Source organism: Otolemur garnettii, unplaced genomic scaffold (assembly GCF_000181295.1).
Source record: "Otolemur garnettii isolate 467f Iridium unplaced genomic scaffold, OtoGar3 scaffold00062, whole genome shotgun sequence".
NCBI classification, from domain to species: domain Eukaryota; kingdom Metazoa; phylum Chordata; class Mammalia; order Primates; family Galagidae; genus Otolemur; species Otolemur garnettii.
This window is the reverse complement of record NW_003852457.1, coordinates 1221947-1243298: the sequence shown is the minus strand read 5'-3', so window position 1 is coordinate 1243298 and position 21352 is coordinate 1221947. Positions and strand designations below refer to the sequence as shown.

At 44.8% G+C, this 21352-nt stretch overlaps 1 protein-coding gene across 1 annotated transcript in view; it reads right to left on the bottom strand.

Moving 5' to 3' along the window:
• The window catches only part of TRAPPC9 (trafficking protein particle complex 9), a 727753-nt gene that overhangs the window by 568059 nt on the left and 138342 nt on the right, over positions 1–21352 (bottom strand). Inside the window, exons 10-12 of the mRNA XM_003792853.3 lie at positions 17820–17946; positions 8767–8912; positions 1860–1945 (exon numbers count right to left, since the gene is read on the bottom strand). Of these exons, the coding sequence (XP_003792901.2) occupies positions 1860–1945; positions 8767–8912; positions 17820–17946 (359 nt within the window). The remainder of the gene's footprint in view (positions 1–1859; positions 1946–8766; positions 8913–17819; positions 17947–21352) is intronic.

Here is a 21352-nt window from a genome sequence, read left to right as displayed (position 1 = left end):
TGATCAGGGTAACCACAAGTGCTGTAATGCTGTTTTCTGCTTCTGTAACAGATTATGGAAGTCGGTTGCTTGCTTGCTGGCTGGACTGCACACAGTCCCTGATAGGATAGAGTTTTCCCTATATAAACCCTTCCCTTTTCACAGCTAGTACTGTTCCCTCTGTATCCACGTAGAGGGGCAGTTGGTTGTCCAACCTAATAAAGACTCCTAAAATTGGCTTAATTAATTGATGTCCCTGGTGGTCTTTTAATCTCGCACTCTACAACAGGAGCAAAGCTGTGAAATGACCCACATGTGGAACAGACGCCATGGGCAAGTATGGAAGCAAGATGCCAACTATCTCTCGGCAGTGTATACTGTGTGCATTTCTTATTAAAATAGCTAAAGAATATAGCCAACCATTAACAGTGGATATATGAGTGATTATTCTTCCCTATAGCATTTCTGATGCTTAAAATATTTCATAATTTAGTTTGTAAAATTTTGACCACAATCTGTGATCTTTGTGGTGCTTTTTACTTTATTCTTTATACTTTCTAATTTTCTTATAATAAGCACATATTATTCTTAAAACAGATACAAATGAAAGCTATTTTTTTAATGAAAAATGTATAATAAAAAGAAGAAGGCATATAACACTTTAACCACTATGGGGAGAAATCCCTAAACAACCATCATTCCCGCTTTAGGCTAGAGACAGAGCCACAGGCGGCCTGCTGCTCATGCTAGTGTGTCCTTGTGATAAGAGGAAGGAAGAGGAAAGCCTCCATCCTGAGTGAGCCTCCAGACCGCAGTGAGTTTAGCATTCAGCTGCGCTTCCAAGAGCTCAGACAGATTTTGGGAAACTATGCCACTTGCTGGAATCTTCAGCAGCATCTCAATAACTACCAAATAGTCTGCCTGGCAGACTATAGCTCAGGCTTACAGCCCTGGTGGAGCTGCCCATCTGGCCTAGGATGCCTTCCCTGACTTTCTACGAAAGGTACATGCCCCCCACATTGGTCCTGCAACACCTCTGCTCTTTGAACACAGCCCTGACCACTGACAGCAAACACCAGGGCCTGTCCATCTCAGTCCCTTCAGAGCCTTGCCCAGAACCTGACACATGATGTAGGCACTTGGCATTAAAAGCTGCCTGTTACCAAGAAACCAACAACCAGGCCAGCACCAGCCTTTGCATGTTGCTGAAAAGTGGCACAGCAATACCACATAGCAACACAGAGGAGACTGCAGGGATGGAATCCTCTGGAGGAGGGGGAGGGGAGTCTGCCCAGAAAACACAGAATGAACGTAGAATTCTCCTTCCTCCAACTGTGGGCTCTGGTGAGGAGTTCCCACGAGTAGGACTACAAAGTGCATCTTTAATGTCCTATACAAAGCACAGAAACAGAACACCAGGATTTCAAAAAGGAGAAACCTCACAGTAGCAGCACAGTGATTTATTCTCTTATTTGACCACTTGTTTGTCCCTTGGGCCCTGATCACCTTATCTTCTTGCTGAAATAAAATAATGGTGACATTATTGAGTAGCAGGCATAAGGTAGACTTTGTAACTGGTGCTAATCTCATATAGACTTCAAAATGATTATTTCAGATCTTATATCCAATCATCTAAGCTCAAGGTGTGTTCAAATAGAAGGTTTCTGTGTTGATTCTATTATTTATTGAGTACCAAGCCCAAAGACAGGAATGATAAAGCATGGTCTTCACTCATAATAAGCTTCTAATCTTTGGCAAAACAAATATAAAAACAGACATATGCAATAAGATGTGTGCCTCAAATATTAAGTAAAGGACACTTTAATGAGAAGTTGTTGTGTTGGCCCAGAAAGGTCAAATGACTAGTGATACATACATACCATGTTTTCCACTCGAAGTTCAAAGGGCATAGGGTTGTATACCATCAGCTGAACTTCACAGACGTCTCCTTGAACCCACTGGAAATCTAGAAAATACACCAAGGAACCCATGTATTAGTTGGCATTTTCTCACTTTACACACAGTTGTGGATTATTCCTCTGGTAATTTATTTTCCCAGTGAGACACTGGGCACCAGGATCACAGTGGGAAGAACAATTCGAAGGTGCCTTTCCATCAGCTTCCCCGACACAGAGCAAAGCAGCCATCACTGCCACTTCAATGTCACACGAATAACATTTCTCGCCACCTTCCACAGGCTGCACTCACGTCGGCATGCTAAGTACAGCTTTACAAAACCAAAATCAATCCAGACAGCACCGTTTTTGGGTTAGAGACACAAAGCACACGCATTTCAGGACCTGGAGGCTGGTAAGGGAAGAGGACACGGGGGTCCCACAGAGCATAACTCCCATTGCCTCTGAGACTGAGAGAACAGTCTGCTTCCCTCCCTGCCCACTCGCAAGCCGACCGCACTACGGCACCTTAGGAAGCAAGCACTGTGACAGCCTCGAGGTCTCCAGTGCCCCCCTGTGCGTGCCCTGTGACCCCTCCCCTTCAGTGTGAGTGTGGTGATTAGATCACGGTCCATATCAAAGGTGAAAGGGTTTGCAGATGTAATTAAGGTTCCCAAACAGTTGAATTTAGTTAATAAAAATAAAAATTGTCCTGGGTAAGACTGCTCCATTCAGGGAACCCATACAAAAGACCACCCCCTTCCTGAGAGTGCCCCTTCCTGAGGAGCCACATGGCAGAGACAGAGTGGCCTCTTGGAACTGAGAGCAGTGAACCACATTCAAGAGAACAGAGGCTTCCCTTATGCCACCACAGGGAAAGAATGAGGAGCAACCTGCAGAATTCTGAGTGCAGACTGTTCCTCAGCTGAACCTCCAGATGAGAACACAGCCTGAGCTGATTTCAGCCTTGTGAATCCCTGAGCAGAGAATCCAGCTGAAATTCCTGACCCATACAGTGAGAAAATAAATTTGTGTTGTTTTAAGCCACTTAGTTTTTGGTAGTTTGTCACAAAGCAACAAAAGCTGATACAACTCCCATGTCCATCTCCATCAACCCCTCCTCCCTGGCAGATACTCCACTAAGCAAACCAGAGGGAGTCCAGGATCGATTCACAGGCCTTGGGCACACCTTAGGAGTGAGGCACTGGGAATCAGGTCATCTCATCACTCTTAATAAGTACCTCATGAGATAGGTATTGTAACTGTTATCAGGCAGGTACCTAAGGTCCAAACGGGTTGATAAATTTGCCTAGGAATCACAAAGCTAGTGGTGCAATAGAGAGTCAAGTCCAGGCCTTTGAACTCAACACTGTATCTAGAACAGACATGGGTGGCAAAAAAGGCAGTGTGGGATTTTTTCTAGAGTAGACACAGATATTTATTGACCAGAATTCTTCAACTTCCACAGAGCTTTCATAGCCATGTTTCCAGACATAGATACACAGCTTCTTCCAAGCACTTGGTACCAGGCACCCTGCACAGAGATAAAGACTGGCTCCACCAAATCTATGAGATATGACGCAAAGTTAGTGTCTTGAGACTGCACAAACTAATAGGGAGCCTGCCAGGTGAGTTTACAAAATTCTTGCACAGCCGGGTATTCACTTGAGCCTCTGGGCAATACATGGAATAACCAAGGTCCGTGTGGTCAGTAGAACAATTATTCTTCTCATTCTAAATAAAGGAAAACTTCACCTGACAGGTTGAACTGCCTGCCGCCTTGTGTCCCTGATAAATGAGATAGCTAGGATTCAAACCCAAGTAGGGCTCTGGAAATTCAATTCTTGTCCTGCCATCATCCCAGCTCCTCACTGCCACCCTCCCTCAGCAGCTGCATCCAGCTTGCCTTGGATGACTTGCCAGCTTGACTACAGGTGCCAGTGTCCTGGCCTACTCTTCCCCACAGCCAAAAAGGCTCATTCTTTTCAAACAAGTTGCCATGCCTAATAATTAAGAAATTATTTCCTCTGTCATGGTCAAAAAATAATTTTTAAAAATCATTTTCTGAGAGGAAAATCACACAGTAGCTCATACCTATAATCCCAGCCTCTGGGAGGCAAAGGCAGGTAGATTGTTTGAGCTCAGGAGTTCAAGACCAGCCTGAACAAGAACAAGATCCCATCTCTAAAAATAGCTGGGCATTGTGGTGGGTACCTGTAGTCCCAGCTACTTCAGGGGGCTGAGGTAAGAAAATCACTTGATCCCAAGAGTCTGAGGTTGCTGTGAGCTATGATGCCACAGCACTCTACCCAGGGCAACAAAGTGAGACTCTGTCTCAAAAAACAAAATCATTTTCTGAGATGTTGAAAGGATACTTAGGTGGTCTTTGTAGACAAAGGATTATTCTCAGATAAATTACTTATTGCATGAGAAGTTATTTTTCCCTGAAGGAGATAATCCCCTTTCCAATCCTTAGTGTGTCAGAGCATGTGGTGATGCCTTTCCTTGATGTTCTTCCCCAGAAACAGTAGAAAGGACAGGAATTTTCAGCTATTAAGCACCCCATCTCAGGCTGTCCCCATCCTGTCGACACTGCACACTGTGCAGGCTGCTCTCTGAGGGCCCATGGCATCTGGCAGTACCTGCATTCACAAGCTCATCTCCTTCTGAGGCTGCATGGACCACTGGCAGGAAGCACAGTGATTACCACCGTAGCCCCAGCACCTTGCACAGTGTACACAACTGCTGCTGCAGAGATGGTCTGAATGGCTGCCAGGGACTTTACAGATATTACCTCCATGGATCCTCGGAACAACCCCCTGTGTTAGCTTCCAATGACCTTTCCATAGATGGTACAACTGCAGCCCAGGAAGACGTGATCCATTGTCCAAAGCCACACACTGGGAGGCAAGAGCTGCAGAGCCAGGCTATAGTTCAAGTCCACCTGATAGCCACAGCCTTTCCAAGTCACCCCACAGCCTAGGGCAGCCATCAACCTTGGTACTAAGCCTGGAAGCACCACCAAGCATCACAATGATAGAAAACACCTCACCCTACCATGCTCAAGCTGAGCACCTTACTGCAATCATCTCTGCACGATCTCAGACGATGGCCGCGGGCACAAAGACTTCCAAGTCATTCCAAGCTACAGTAGAAAATGGCCTTGAAAACTGCCCTCAGGGGTTTGCTCATCCCCAAAACTTTGTGCCCCCTACTATGGTGATTTTCTCCCAATTATACAACAAAGACTCATTTATAGAGATTAGAAATTTAGGGTAAAGATATGTCATTCATCAAGCCCCCAGGCAAGCATTCACCAATTGGTGTATATTGCCAAAAAAATGTTAGAAGCCAGAGAATATAAATAATAGAAGCCAGGAAACAAATAATGTGCATTCTGGCTAAACCTTCTGCTATATTTCAGGAAAAAAATTCCTACGTCATCCACTGAATTTATCCTCAGCCAAGATGAGCAGGTATTTCTTACCATGGTAAGAAGCTATATTACAAAGGGAAAAATCCCTGAGCACTGGGTGGCACAAGCTGGGACCCCAGAGAGCATGAGCTCTCTGACCTAAGGCAGGCAATTTATATTTGTTCAGGCTCTACTTTTCATCTGTAAATAGGGAATACAATAATGGCTGCCGCATCAGCATCAGTTATGAGAATCACTGCATACTGTCTGCTTAAGCCCTCTTCAACAAGCGCAAAGTGTGACTTCATAAAAAGAAGCCCTGGCAGTTTCTTAAGACTGAAGAGGCCCCAGGCACTGCCCCTACACTCAGAGGCCATGTGTGGTTTACTACTCTGCTGTCACTGTCTTTGAATCCTCAGTAATATTTGAACAAAGGACCCTGTGCTTTCCTTTTACACTGGATCCCACACATTACATCCCCAGTCCTGAGAAGAGGGATTTCATGCCTCCAGAGCTCTCAATCATTTCTAGAAGTTTCTCTTTCCTAAAAGTTCTTTAAGGAGAAGACTCATCACCAACCCTAATGAGACCCAAAAAGAGCAGCCCAAGATCCTCGAAGGGTCTCAGAGAGAAGAGCCTCAGCACTTCCATGTCAATCAGCCCAGTTCCGCTAGAGACAGAGGCTCCTGGAGAGTAGCACGCCCAATGTCTCAGAGCTGGCGGGACAAGCACCACAATAGGACCACGTCTCCCACCTCCAACAGGTGAAAGGGGAGCTCTGGTTGCTGGACATTGGTGATCACTGATGACTGTGCCCATGTGTCACTAAGACAGATCTCTAGGGCCTAAAGCCCGGCTCCTGCTTGGCGATTGTAAGTAGAACACTGAAACTTTTGAACTCTGCTTTGAAATTCTGCACAGGGGGCTGGGCAGTGACATCCCCAAATGCAGCAAGGACAGAAATGGTTTTACTCTCTCCTGCACAGTGGCAAATGCCTACCCCACTCCTGTGTTTCCCATCACCTCCATATGTTCTCCAGGGCACAGAAGCAGTGGTATGGCAGACGAGGTGGGGGTGTCTTTCAAACTCAGTAGACTAAAAGTGGAATTTCAAAGACTCATACATTAAAAAAAAAAAAAAACTTATACATACATACACAGATATCCACAGATACTTCACTGGTAGGTAGCCGGCTACCCCTGGCACAGCTGTTCCGTTTTGGAGGACTTTGGTTTACTAACATGTTTCATCTCATGACTCCACTCCTCGGGTGCTTGTGTCTTGCCTGTGTCAACTGAAAGAGAAACTTTGCCAGGGTGGGGGCTGTTGGACATAACTAACTGAGGCTCTGCCGTATGCTGTGCATATCAGAGGAAACCAGAACATACCAACAAGAACAGAATACGTGGCCTGAGGAGATGTGAGTTCAAGATGTAGCTCTGCCACAAAATCTCTGAGTTTGTTTCTTCAGCTATAAAAGGGAGATAAAAATCGATTCTTCCAAAAATACTGAGGAAACTAAATGAGCTAATACATGATAGCCTCTTATAAAGCACAATTTAAATAAAAGACATGGTACCACTTAAAAATGCACAAGGTCCTGTTAGTACTCTTACCTCAGTTATGTTCTTTATCTTAGCAAGCAAATTTATCTCTTCCAAAACACCTTATTTTTCAAGTATTCAGATAATTTGTAAACTGTTAACAAAGTTTATTATGAAACCCTTATAGAGGCTAAGAGACCTCAGGTTCATATAAGAAATGCTTTTTCAGAGAATATACTCTGCGTAATGTCCATATTGTCCCTTGAATCCCACGGTGCAAATAAAGACCCCGGAACGTGCAGTGAGACCTGAGTTCTGTGAGTTCTTGGACAAACTTCCTGACTTTGTTTGCTTATCTATGAAGTTTCCTTATCTATGAAGTAGGACTCAAAATATCCATTTATTCTTTATGTCATCACTGTTCTATGTATTAGGGATATTCCAGGGAGCAAGATAGAGTCCAGGCCTCATACTACCCTACAGGAAGGAAAACAAATGGATAAACAGAGATCTGAGTTGGAGAGAAGTGTATGAAGAGAAACCCAGGTGGTGCCCCCAGAGGTGATGGGCGGAGTGGCCTGGAGGTACCAGGATCACAGAAAGCTCCTCTGAGCAGGGGACACCTGAACAGAGCCAGTGACAGTAGGGAACACGTTCCAGGCAGAGGGAAGAACAAGCACAAAGGCCTAAGCCCAGGAACAAGTGTATTGTGTCCAGGGACCAGAAAGAAGTCCTTGCGGTCCCCATGAGCAGAGGCACCACAGTGGCAGAAGGTGAGAAGGGAAAATGAGACAGAGCAGGGTGGGGAGTGAGCAGGGACAAGTGTGCGTGCGGGGCAGGGGCCGCCACAGCCCATGTTCCAGGGTACAAGGGGCCTTGCACGGGCAGAAGGAAGCCTATATCCTGGAATAAACAGCGTCGTGGGAGGAGTCAGGATGTGTCTTTCCTAAATTGGAGGTGGAGAAATTAAGAAAAAACAGAAGAAGCAAGCACAGAATATTAAAGCAGAGTTCAAAAGTTCCATTGTTCTACTTACACTATTAAAGGGAACTGGCAATTGCCAAGCAGGAGCCAGGCTTCAGGCCTTAGAGCAGGGATCTTCAAACTTTTTAAACAGGGAACCAGTTCCCTGTCCCTCAGATTGTTGGAGGGCCAGACTGTGGGCCCCGGGATGAGTCGGCTGCTAAGCAGGACAGGCAGTGGTGGCAAAAACACCAAGTGGGCCGGATAAATGTCCTCAGTGGGCCGCATGTGGCCTGCAGGCCATAGTTTGAGGATGTCTGCCCTCCCTAGAGGTCTGTCTTAGTGACATGTGAGCACAATTGTCAGTGATCACCAATGACCAGCCACCACAATCTCAAATGCAAGGGGCCCTGGTCTGCTACAGGAAGGATGTGAGTAGGCTGGGCTGGAAAGTGGCTGAGAGCTTCGAAACGCAACAGCCAGCAGAGGACAGATCTTCAAGAATGAACATTCTGCTCCCAATCTCTTCCTCAACACAGCATGGCCCTGGGATTGGCTATCCTTACCACCAGCATTCACAAGAGAAAGTAATACCTCATCCCCGTCCCCCAGTCAATCCTGAAAACAATCCAACCCTCAATCTTTCTCTGAAAATTGAAAAGTCACTTCAGGGAAAATCACTCTGAGCTCCAATTATCACTCTTCAGAAGTTCAGAAGAGTCTCAGTTAACAGAAGTCTTCCTGGTTTCCAGAACTTCTACAAAATCGCCTTTTAGTAAATAAATTTTCTAAAAATCAGATCTATGGGAACTCTCTGATAAAGGCAGCAAAAACTAAATAACCTTATACAGAACATATACACACCTGTACACCGACATGTGCACACACATGTGGATGAACTGGCCTGAGGTTGCATAAGTCCAGGAAAACCCTGGGAATCAGGGATAGAAAACCGTTAGGAAGTCCTACCTATTTTCTTGTTCCGCTCTTCTCCACGGCTGTGTGCAATAATTGGCGAATAGATGAAAGGACTCTTGGTCGACACGTTCTGACCCAGCAAGTTTTTCATCTTGTGTGGCTGCAGGCTGGCAGGAAGGTTCAACAGTTTCACACGCCTATTGTTTCAAATGGAACACAAATATGTCAACTGCCTCGTTAGCTTGGTTTCGAGGCAGTTGACACTACCAAATGCCAAGTTAGAAAAACAGTTAACTCCGTCAAAATAGAAGATAAACAGAGAGAAGAAAAGCACTTCAATTCACCAGGGCAAAGCAGAAGAATGCTACATGAAGCTCGGGACTACCCCAGAGGGCATCCCGGGCCTCTGTAGGCCCCATAGATCGGGCCCCAGGACAGTCTGAGTCAGAGGGCCAAGCTGAAATCTCACTGCACTACCTACCAGCTGTGTGCTCCTGGGCAGTGCCTTGCCCTCCCCACACCCTGGCTCCTTGTCTACAAAGTGCAGACAGGGCCACCACCTTCAGGATGCCTGCAGCACAGCATCCAGGGCTCAGCCAGGCTGGCTCTTCCCTCTTTGCCACTCTCTGCCCTGTGGGCCTCCCTGCAGCAAGAGGAAGCTGAAGCCTGGCCCATGACCCGAGAAGGCACCACAGGAGACAGGTAATAGCACCTCTGTGTTGGGACAGGAATGGCTGCTTCTCCAGCAGCACCATCTGTGCCTTAAATTGCTTTCCCAGCTGTGGATGTCTGCTGATCTGTGCTCATGCTCAAATTCAATCAGCCAGTGTTTACTAAAAATGTACTAATCCGTGGAGCCTGAGCATATGTAGGCACCATGCTAACCACTTCTTGTGTATTATCTCAGTCACAACCACCTGCTGAGTTTGGGCACTATTCCTATTGTCTCCATATTACCAATGGGGAAACTGACACGAGAAGGACTAAGTTCACTGCCCCAAATCCCATGGCTGAAAGCAAAGGTGACAGGGGGCCCTGTGCTCTTAACCACAGCACAGATCACTTAATCTGTTTGAACCCCAGCCTTTTCACTCACAAAATGGAAAAAATAAGAGGTATTTGATAATGTCATATGGATTGGAGGACACCTCCTTTCCCTCGTTCCATGTTTCCAATGGGGAGTGGGCACCCGTTAGAGAAACAGACCCAACCTTACTCTGCCTCCTTCTCCCCTCCTGGGAGGGGGACCCAGTCACACCCTGCTCCACCCCTTGCTCTGGGGCTAGCTGCTTACAGACAGACACATTTTGCTCTGCCCCCTGTGCATGCTAAACGAGGCCTCTCTCCATGACAGAAGCCTCAGCACCCAGCCAAGCCAGGGACTGAGCTAAGTCCACCCAACTCAGGGGGGAACTCACAGACCTCTATTAAGATGGGACCCTTGCTATTCACTGTATCTTCCATCAGCCTGAGACAGATATTTCTTTCTGTTGATTCCAAAGCTGGACAGAAAAGATGGAGTGGGGATATCATCATAACTGTGCCTATAATAGTACCTGACGCACAGTAGATTAGCAAGAATTTATCTTCCCCTCCTTAAAACAACACTTATTCATGAACATAGGAAGCAGAGTACTCGGCGAAAGATTACAACTCTGGACTGGAGTGAAGAAACCAGGTGCTCCTCCCTGGTGTGAACATGATGTTGCCAACACTGGATGAGGCGTGAGGGGCTGGTTCAGTTTCTCTGAGCCTGAGAGTTTACTCAATTGTAAAATGATTCTGTTCTTTTGGAACACAAATAGTTACCTATTCATACCAAAGTCACTACCTAAAATGAGATGTCATCTGTGATTCTAAAAGAATCATCTATGCAAGCAGAGAAATTCCAGATCACATAAATAGTTTCTAAAATATGTAAAAGAATTCTGAGGGGCATGGTCAGGCAAAAAAGTAACCCAAATAAGTGACCACAGCATGTACATATAACTTGAAATTGTGCATCAAATGTCATTTTATAAAATGTGCCCTACAGAAAAACAATTGCTAAAAGCACTTGACCGAGAGAGGAAAGATAATTCATGCAGCATGAATTGCCGAAAACCAATAAGATTGTATCTGGCCTACGAAGCTGCCAACAGTGAAGCAGAATTCCAGGGATAAAGTGTCCCAGATAAGGATCATTTTGACAGATCCCATTTGGAAATCACTGACATTTTAAAAACCTGGCTTTCCTCAGTATTCTATATCTAATTGGAATTATGCAATTATGGAAGTGGGACACCAATTATCAAAATGATAGAAAACAAATTGTTTGAGAGGAATGACAAAGAAGAAAACCCACCTTTTGTTCCTTGCTTTTTAATTTCTCACCTTTATTTACAAGGGAAACATAATGAAGAACTCATCTGATGGCTCCTCACAGATGGGCAATGAGTAACTGGCCCCACTACCCCACATATGGAACACTGAGGAGGTCAGTTGTTCCAAGTCCTGGCATGACTAAAGTAGCTGAGAGGGCAAGCCACACTGGCCGCTTAGCTGGACAGGACCACCACGTCTGCTCCTGAATGCTGTTGTGCACTTCTTGTTGAACTGAACAACTTGAGTTAAGACACTCTTTTTTTTTTTTTTTTTTTTGAGACAGAGCCTCAAGCTATCCCCCTGGGTAGAGTTCTGTGGCATCACAGCTCACAGCAACCTCCAACTCCTGAGCTCAAGCGAGTCTCCTGTCTCCGCCTCCCAAGTAGCTGAGACTACAGGCGCCCGCCACAACACCCGGCTATTTTTTGGTTGCAGCCATCATTATTGTTTGGCGGGTCCGGGCTGGATTCGAACCCGCCACCTTAGGTGTATGTGGCTGGCACCATAGCCACTTGAGCCACAGGTGCTGAGCCGAGTTAAGGGAGGTTATAGCTTGGCTATTATACCAAGTGGGAGAGAAAGTTCTGAACAGTGGTATGAACCTGTTGGGATTATAAAGAATACATGTGGGAGACCAAAAAACTGCCCTGAGTTTGGACCCCTAAGCCTCTTTTTGAACAAATGCCTATAATCTTTCCTCAACAATATAATTTAACTTAAAAGTTAAAGATTTAAAAACACCAAAGACACTCAAAGCAACTCTGACTGGAAGATTTTGATCTTTAGCAATTTAAATACCTTCATTAAATGCTAGAGCTCTTTTCCAGGTTGAAAGAGTTTGTTAGTTCTTTAGGAAAAGACAGAGGAAGAGGAGGAGAGAGGGGCCAAAGCCTACTGAATGGACACAAAGAATATTGTTTGGGTGACTGGCACACTTATGGCTGTGACTACAGCATTACAAACGCAATCCATGGACCAAGAACATTTGTACCCCATATTTTGAAATTTGAAAAAAAAAAAATCAGTGAATCATCCTTCCCCATCATTGCCACCAAATAAAAGATTCATTGGTTAACTGAAAATGGTACCTGAACTCTATTCCAAATCTATAATTTATAGTGTGTTAATAACCTATGTAATTACAATGGAACCTCCATAGCTGACCCCCTCCCTCCAGAGATCTAAGAGTCACAGGCTTCAGCTCTCACACCTCCCTGTCCAGCCATGGGAACCAGCAGATTCATCAAGCAAAGCTATTATATGGGGCAGCGCCTGTGGCTCAAAGGAGTAGGGCGCCAGTCCCATATACAGGAGGTGGCGGGTTCAAACCCAGTCCCAGCCAAAAACTGCAAAAAAAAAAAAAAAAAAAAAAAGTATTGTATACTCTCAAATACAAGTATTCCTCCTTTGGCCTCGCTCAAGCTGCTTTCTGTGCCTAGAAGATTCTCCCAGCCTCGTACCCCTGGATAACTGTAGATGAATCTCCTTTAAGACCAGCTCCCCCCACCCCGCTATACCAGCACCCTTCCTTGTACCCCTCCGTCCCCACCACAGCACTTCCTACCATTTTAAGACCCCACTTCACTGGAAGCATTCTAAAGGCAAGAGAGGCGTCTTCTATCCACCCAGCTGGGCAGCCAGGACCAGTCCTAGTACTTATGTTTTCTAAAATAAAGAAAAACCAATTCTTTGGTTCTCAAAAGATAAAATATTTGCCACAGAAAGACCAAACAAAATAGTGGCTTCTGACCATGGTTTGGTGTCACGGCTCTGACTTAATGCCAACAGCATGTTTACAGCCAGTAGGGCAGCTCCCTGGGAAGGCCCGTTCCCACACTGGAGCTCACCAGCCTCAAAACTGAGAAAGACGAAGAGAACCTTTGATTTCCTGAGAAGATAACAGCTTAACTAATATGGGGAACAAAAAGATGTTTGGGGCAACTCCTACTCTTCAAATTTTCAGCTGAGACTTTTGGGCTTTGGGTACATGAATTTTAAGAAATAACTAAATACAGTAGTTACATATCAGCATTTCTTCAGAGCTTGCTACAACTTGATTCAATTCGTTTAATTTAACATGTACAAACCAAAGTGATAAATGATAGGGAAGAGCAAGTAACTTCTAATTAGAGGCCAAACTCCCGTAAGCCTCTGTAAGAACTTCTGTCTACAGAGAGCTTTTCTGCTTACAAAGCACTTTCCAAACAGTTCATCTGACTCATGCATGGGAGGTATGAGGAAGCCAAATGGCTCATTCAGAGCCACACAATTTGTTGCAGAACATAGGATTTGAATATAAGACTACGAACAAAATCATATGGTTTTTCCAATTTTACATGAAAAGAGTTTGATAATGCTTGAAATAAATAAGACACATCAACAAATTTTAATTACCATCTTCGCTTTCTGAAACCTAAAGCAATACTTATACGTTGGTACTCTCCACATGTAATCCTGACAGAATTTTAGAAGAAACAGCATATACTCTATACTATACGTGACCAGGGAACATCTCTGAAGAAAGAAGAGTTTGCCTTGACAAGCAAAAGTGCTATAAGTTGAAGAATTATACAGCAAGGATATCACATTTTTCTTAATTCTTCATACTTTTGAGTGATAAAAACTTAGGAGAAAAGCACAACAGTCTAATCTGGCTAGCTCATTAAAGTAACCAAACTTATCTGTTAGGAAAATTAATTTTAAATAAAAACACAGACCTAGGCTTGGCGCCTACAGTTCAGTGGTTAGGGCACCAGCCACCAACACCGGGGCTGGTGGGTTTAAACCCAGCTCAGGCCTGCTAAACAACAATGACAACTACAACTAAAAAAAATAGCCAGGCATTGTGGCAGGCACCTGTAATCCCAGCTACTTGGGAGGCTGAAGCAAGAGAATCGCTTAAATCCAAGAGTTTGGGGTTGCTGTGAGCTGTGCCGCCAGGGCACTCTACCAAGGATGACACAGTAAAACTCTGTCTCAAAAAAAAAAAAAAAAAAAAACAGACCTATTTATCAGTAAGAAAAGCATATAGCCAGACTTCTGAGTCAGGAAGTGTCACAAGTCCAAGAATGACAAAATGCAATTCATAAAATAAAGTATGTAATCACTTCAAGGTGATGCTTTGCCAGAGTAATGTTTTTTAATTTGGGAAGGGCAGTGATTAATCAATGTATTACTTTGACTCATAAGCATTACAGTTCACAAACTGAAAACCTGGATGTTTTGTCTGGGACAACATAATAGGGTAAGTAGAATGTGGGCATCATCCACTGTCAGGGTCCTTGTTGGTTCCTCCTGACACCCACATCCCCCTTCTTCTGTGCCAAACAATTCCCAGGTTTTGCTTAAGGGAACTACATATGCTCTCCTTTTAGCCATGGGTTTAGGGAAACAGACTCAGTCTGAGTCCACAACCCCAGTGGAAAGTGAGATGCAGTGGAAAGCAAGGGACCTTCTTTCTTCAGGAGGTGTTTTCCCTTTCTTTCAGGAGGCTCCTTTTCCCTTTTCCTGGACACTATAGGAAAAGGATGTGAGGTCTGGAGCTGCTGCTGTCACTCTGATGCCACCTAGGACCTGAAACTAAAGCCAACAACTGCAGAAGATGGATAAGAAAAGAAACCAAGTTCAGATGAGATTGTCTGAACTTGGACTTCAGCCCAACCTGAATTCCTGCCTGGACTTGTCAGATCTAGGTGCCACAGTTTTATCCCTAAACATACCCCTTCTCCCTTCTTTCTGCCTTGAACGCAGAAGTGTCATCTGGAGCTGCAGCAGCCATCTGGTAATCACGAGGTAAAGACAGAGCTACAGACAGGCCACCTGTTTCCAGCTTCTTTTTTTTTTGGCCGGGGCTGGGTTGAACTTGCCACCTCCGGCATGCGGGGCTGGCACCCTACCCTTTTGAGCCACAGGCACCACCTCCAGCTTCTTGATAAACACACAAAAAAAATAACCTCCTATTGGCTATCCATTATTAGGCATTCTGCTTTTGACAGCTGAAATAAGCCCTAACTTATATAGAAAGCATAGTCATTTCTACTTGGGTGGCTTAGGAAAAAGTTTTATGGAGAATATAATCCTTGAACTAAATCCTGAAAGATAACTAAGTATCACCAGGCAGAGTGAGGGAGAAAAGACATTTCAAGCAGAAGATGAAGGGTAAACAAAGAAGAGCCCTCACACATCGTACCCACTCGTGAATATTTCCACAGGGGAAAGTACGATAGTAGGACCAGGGAAACGACGGGCTCACAATCAAAGTCTGGAGACAAAACAGGCCACAGAGGGCCTTGTAAACCACACAAAGCAAGCAAACTGGATTGTGCTCTATAAGTGATGGGGAGCAAACCAGGCTGTGAAATACTCCAAACCTTTCAGAGAAACCCCCTTGCATTTTGCCACAGATGCTAATGTTCCTGTGAGGGCTTCCTGCATGGAACCTCATGCCATAGTTCTTTCGTTTTGTTTTGTTTTGCAGTTTTTGGCCAGGGCTGGGTTTGAACCCACCACCTCCAGCATATGGGGCCAGCACCCTACTCCTTTGAACTACAGGTGCCGCCCTCTTTCCAGTTTTTAATGAGACCAGGCATGGATGACACAATCAGAGTCACCAGGACAAATAGGGCTTATTTCTCTAGCTGAAAGTCTCCGAAAACAAGAAAAAACATTTATGCAGTATACAAAATCAGATTTTAACAAGCAGCCTATGATCAGACTGGGTAAGAGCAGTGGCACTGGACACTAGGCAGCTGTCCACAGGGAGTTCTGAAATCTGAGCCACAAAGAATCTGACAAGTGAAAGACAGGCACTGCCACCTCCAAACAACAGTGAGCACAGCAGATTCAGGGGCAGCAGCTGCAGAAATCTCATACTATTAAACTTTACCAGAATGCTTTAAAGTTTGTAAACAGCTACAGAGATTAAAATGTTAGTATTACAGTATTTATTTTAATCAATGTACTGTTTAAAAAACAGGTATAAAAGTATCTCCAAGATGAAAACTAATATTTACTGAGTCCTCATGGTATGCTAGGCACTGGGCTCTGTGCCTTTGTATGTATCAACTCAGCTAAAACAAAACCAAACTACAATTTTTGTAGAGGGGACAATTTTTATACTCACTTTAGAGGTAAGGAAAGTGAACCTTAAAGACGATCCATCCTCACCCAAGGTCACCTGCTAGTGACAGATAAACCCAAGGACTTTAACGTCTATCCACGGCTGCCTCACTGCCCCAGCCTGTTTATCCTGTGAGTCTCTGTGAGAACAGGCACTTTTCTTCTTTGGTTCCAATCACCTGCGAGGACAAATCTTCCCCAGTTTCAGACAAGAGGCCTGAGGCTTAGATATAGCATTGAGAGCCCAGAACGTTCTGCGAGATTCAGAATGTCCTATTATGGAAGATTTTCTAAATTTAAGAATGATCCAAGGCTTGGCACCCATCTCTCAGTGGTTAGGGCGCCAGCCACATACACAGGGGCTGGCAGGTTCAAACCCAGTCCAAACCTGCTAAATAACAATGACAACTACAAAAAAAAAAAAATAGCCAGGCGTTGTGGCAGGCACCTGTAGTCCCAGCTACTTAGAGGCTGAGGCAAGAGAATCACTTAAGCCCAAGAGTTTGAGGTTGCTGTGAGCTAGGACACCACAGCACTCTACCAAGGTAACATAATGAGACTCTGTCTCAAAAATAAATAAATAAATAATGATCCAAGTCATGATGCAGATAAAAAATTATTAAGAAAGGCTTTCCTAGCCTGCATTTCTTTTTAAATGAATCATGCCCTTAATCCCAAATCAAATATATTCTCCTAGAAGTCTTACTCATAGGAAAGCCCGCAGAGGGCCTATCTTCTCCAGGCTGTACCAGTGTGAGGAGGCAGCATGGGCACCAGTGTGAATATACCCTTCCTCGGGGCTGAGAGAGTTTTAAAGATGCATCTTTATCACATCAGCACTTTTACTCAACCACAAAACATCTCATTTCAACTGTTTCATTTCAGCCTTCAAACAAATCTTTCAGAAATGCAGAAATTACTTCAATTACAAGATTAGGTTATAATCTTTCCTAGGTACCCACTTTGCATGTGCCAAAGGGTTTCCACTCTGAAATCTCACAATCTGTTAGGAGACCTTCACGGAGAAAGGTAATTCCAGGGCTGTACACAATTTAGCAAACACCACAGGTGCCATAGACACCCAGGGGCTAATAGGAAACACTCCCTGTAAACCAGGCTGGGAAAGAGTCTACAGGAATGAGGATCAAACAGGATAAAGTTGGGGAGAGGGAAGCGATTGCCCATCTGGCAGATGCAGGGCACAAGCACAGCTGTGGAGCTGGAAAGTGCTATCTTTGGAGGAGCTGCCCTGCTCCTGTGCTGCTGGGGTGCCCAGGCCAGAAAAGGGAAACAGCTGACAGTTTGGAGGGAGGAGTAAAGTGGTCAATGGGTTTCCACCATCTCACAGTGGTCACAATGCGAGCCTTGGAACCAGGCAGGCCTGGGTTTGTACATAGCTCGGCCATCTAACAGGCTCATGACTGCAGGAGGTATGGGATGTCACTGGTCGTGATCCTCTCATTCCACAGCATTCACATTTCACAGGACTACTGTCAATTTCAATGACATAATGGGCCCAATACACAGCCAAAAAAAAGAAAAAACCCAGAACCTCTTCTAAGATCTCTATTCCCAATCAACCCAGAGGACTGTCTGGGATGAAACACGCCTCTCCCGCTCACCTGACGATGGGCAGCTTGGTAAAGGGCACTGGGGGCAGGGTGAGGCCCCCTGGCAGGGTGATGGGCTCCATGGTCCCAGGACACTTGGAGGTATAATTTTCTAGGCTTTGAGTCACGTCTTTCTTTTCTGAGGAGAAAACAGAAACAAAATGAAGGTTTGTTAAGCAACAGTGGGTAGATTTTACTTGGAGCAATTCACGACATAAATAAAGGGACAGTGAGCACAGAAGCCAACCACAGAAGTTTTGTTCAACTTCTGTGAAAACTACATGAAGTTACTGTCCTCTAGGAGATACCCAGTGTTCAAGAAAATAAACTCTTACCAAATTCTAAGCCAGTTAGTTAGGCAGGACTACAGAATCAGTATATTTTTACAACTTCACAATCTTCTAGCAATTACTAGATACCAAGGAAAATACCAGGACCTGTCCCTGAGAAGTTTATAATTTATCTACACAATAGATTTTTAGGCAAATAACTACAAATTGTTATTTTACTGCAAATATAGGGCTGTCTGGGATAAGACTGTTTTCTCTACCCCGCCACATGCCTTTCATGAACGGGGGGAAACAAGGAGCCAGGTGATGGTAAGGCTGGCTTACTATCCCAGTGTGCTCTGGGCTCACGCTCACACACTCACACTGTCCTCAGCACTACATCGCTCACAAGCTCCTGGCATGCAACAGCTCAGGAAGGTGGCATCACTGTTCCCACTTTGCAGAAGAAACACCTGGGACCACGAGAAGAAGTAGTTTGTTGAAGATCACGTATTTGGCCTTAAGCCTGGGTTTTCTCACTACAGTGTTTTAAAGAATTAAGAAAAGGAGGTGGGGCACAGTGGTTCACATCTATCATCCTCTTTGGAGAGGCCAAAGCAAGAGGATCACATGAGGCCTGGAGTTCAAGACTAGCCTGAGCAAGAGTGAGACCCCGTTTCCACAAAAAATAGAAAAATTAGTCAAGCGTGGTGGTGGTGCCTGCAGCCTCATTACTCAGGATGCTGAGACAGGAGGACTGCTGAGCCCAAGAGTTCAAGGCTGCAAGTGAGCTATGAAAAGGCCACTGTACTCCAGCCTGGCTGATAGAGTGAGACCCTGTTGGGAGGAAGGGAAGAAGGAACAGGAAGGAAAGGGGAAGGGGAAAGGGAAGGGAAGGAAAGGGAATGAAATTGGGGATTAGGGAGTTCACTCCTTTGGGCACCTATTTTCTGTGTAAAACCCCAAACTCATTGCAAAGGGAAAGACAGAGGTCTGGAAGAGAACAGCAGCAGAGGCATCCCTGGGATGAAGTCCAGAGCAGTGAGGTTAGACCCAGACTAACCTTGATCTTGCCCTTAGGGGGGTCCTTCAACCACTCAGACTCTTGTTTTCCTGCAGTAAGAGTAGTGCCTATATAAGGAATTACTAAGGATAAATGAGGTAATGCATTGAAAAACAGTGACCAGTGGAAATGACACTGACTAAACTGAAATCATTCTAACTATTATTACCATTAGCAGATAGCTGCAGTGAAGAAATGGCAGAGAGTGGACAGAGAAGAGGTCTAAGAAGCCAATTGCCCAGGAAGGCTGGTGGCCATAAATAACAAGTATCAGGGCACAGACTTCAAAGATCACAGGCACAAACATTAATTAGTAAATTGCTGCCATAATAGTTTCCTATGTCTAAGCATCATTCTTTAGGAAGTAAGAGGGCAGAAACCAGAACTACTTTTAAATCTAACACAGTAAAGTTAATCTGCAATATAAAAAAATTATTTAAATAATCAAATTGTTTTCGATCTAAAGATTAAAAAAATCTCTCAGAGGGCTCCAGCTGGTATTATGCAAATTATCTAATCTGCCTAAGGTTAGGTAGAGCATTTATGGCTTAGGTGTCTTATTACGTTGAGTTATACCCCCACCACATGCATGCCGCTGCTAAAATAAAGGAAAGGAATCTACTCGTGATACTTAACACTACTTGCAAAGTTATCTGAGAAAGGAAAGTCACCACAGTGCATTACTTGGCTAAGCTCTGACTGGCACTTCCAGAGAGGAAACGGTTACATAGTGAGGAGACAGGGGGAGCAGAGCAGCAGTGGGCATGCCGCACGGTGGCCGTGCTGTGCCACTTCCTCAGGAAACCCCCATGTTGTGCTTTGGGTCTGGTCATTTTCCTAGGACGAATTTCCCATGAGGGAGGAAGGCCTGGCCATGAGCACCCCCAGAGCTCTGTGGAAGGTGGGGTATGTGTGGAGGGGTGGGCATGGAGGGGCTCAGTGTGCTCTCCTTCCCCCTGAGTGCAGAGGGACACACCTCCCCAGCCATGCCTCATGACTCACAGCCAGGCATGCTTCCATTTTACCCTGCGGGGAGTCAAATACTAATCTTCTGCTGGATGCAAAAGGGACCAGCAACAGCCCCAGGAGCAGAGACCTGTGGGTACAGCAGATTCATACACGTATTTTTAGCAGTCTCCTGCTTCACCGCAGTCCCCACGCTCACATGCAGACGTGCCTGCTGCCTTCAGGAGCTCTTGCTGGGCACAGGGGTGCAGAACACTTCTTGGCTTTCCCCTACCACCACGGGACTTTGCTGTCATTTCAGTAGGCTTTTCAGAGTTAAATGCCCATGTTCGACTATCAACACGGCCCATCCATTATAGTGTCCCCATTGACCTTTCTCCTTGTGAATTTAAGTAGCTGCCATAAATTTTTACCAGATTCATTATATCATCAGATCACTAACTGGTGATTTTCTAATTCTCTAATTTCTCTGTACTTATCACCTAGAATTTATCTATAAAGAAGGATTTTCCCCTCATCAACCTTTTAGAATCTTGACACAGATAGATGATACAGACAGGATAGTTAATAAATGACAGAGTCGTTCACTTTTTTCCCCTGAGTGGAGAATTCTTGCCCTATCAGCTTTGAGCAATGGCTGGGCATAATGGCTCATGCCTATAATTCCAGAACTTTGGAAGGCAAGGTGGGAGGACTGCTTATGGCCAAGAATTCAAGATCAGCCTGAGTAATATCACAAGACCCCATCTCTAAAATAAACTAAAAATTAGCTGGGTATGGTGGCATGTGCCTGTACTCCCAGCTATTTGGGAGGCTGAGGCAGAAGGATTCCTTGAGCCCAACAGTTTAAGCTGCAGTGAGCTACAATCACACACCACTGCATTCTAGCCTAGGTAACAGAGTAAGATTTTATCTCTAAAAGGGAGGTGGGAAATGCTCCCAGTAATGGCCAAGGAGTTATTATTTAGTATTAATATAAACAGTTGGGTTTTCACATAACTGATGTTGCCATCACAATCTTTTTTAACTTTTAATTGACACATAATACTGGCACATGTTTACTGGGTAAAGGGTTATGTTTTGATATATGTATGCATTGTGTAATGATCAAATCAGGGTAATTACCACAGCCATTGCCTCAAACACTTATCAGTTCCTTGTGGGGAGAACATTCAAATTCCCACGATCATATGAACTCTACACTTACTGTGTACCAAATATTCCCACGATCATATGAACTCTACACT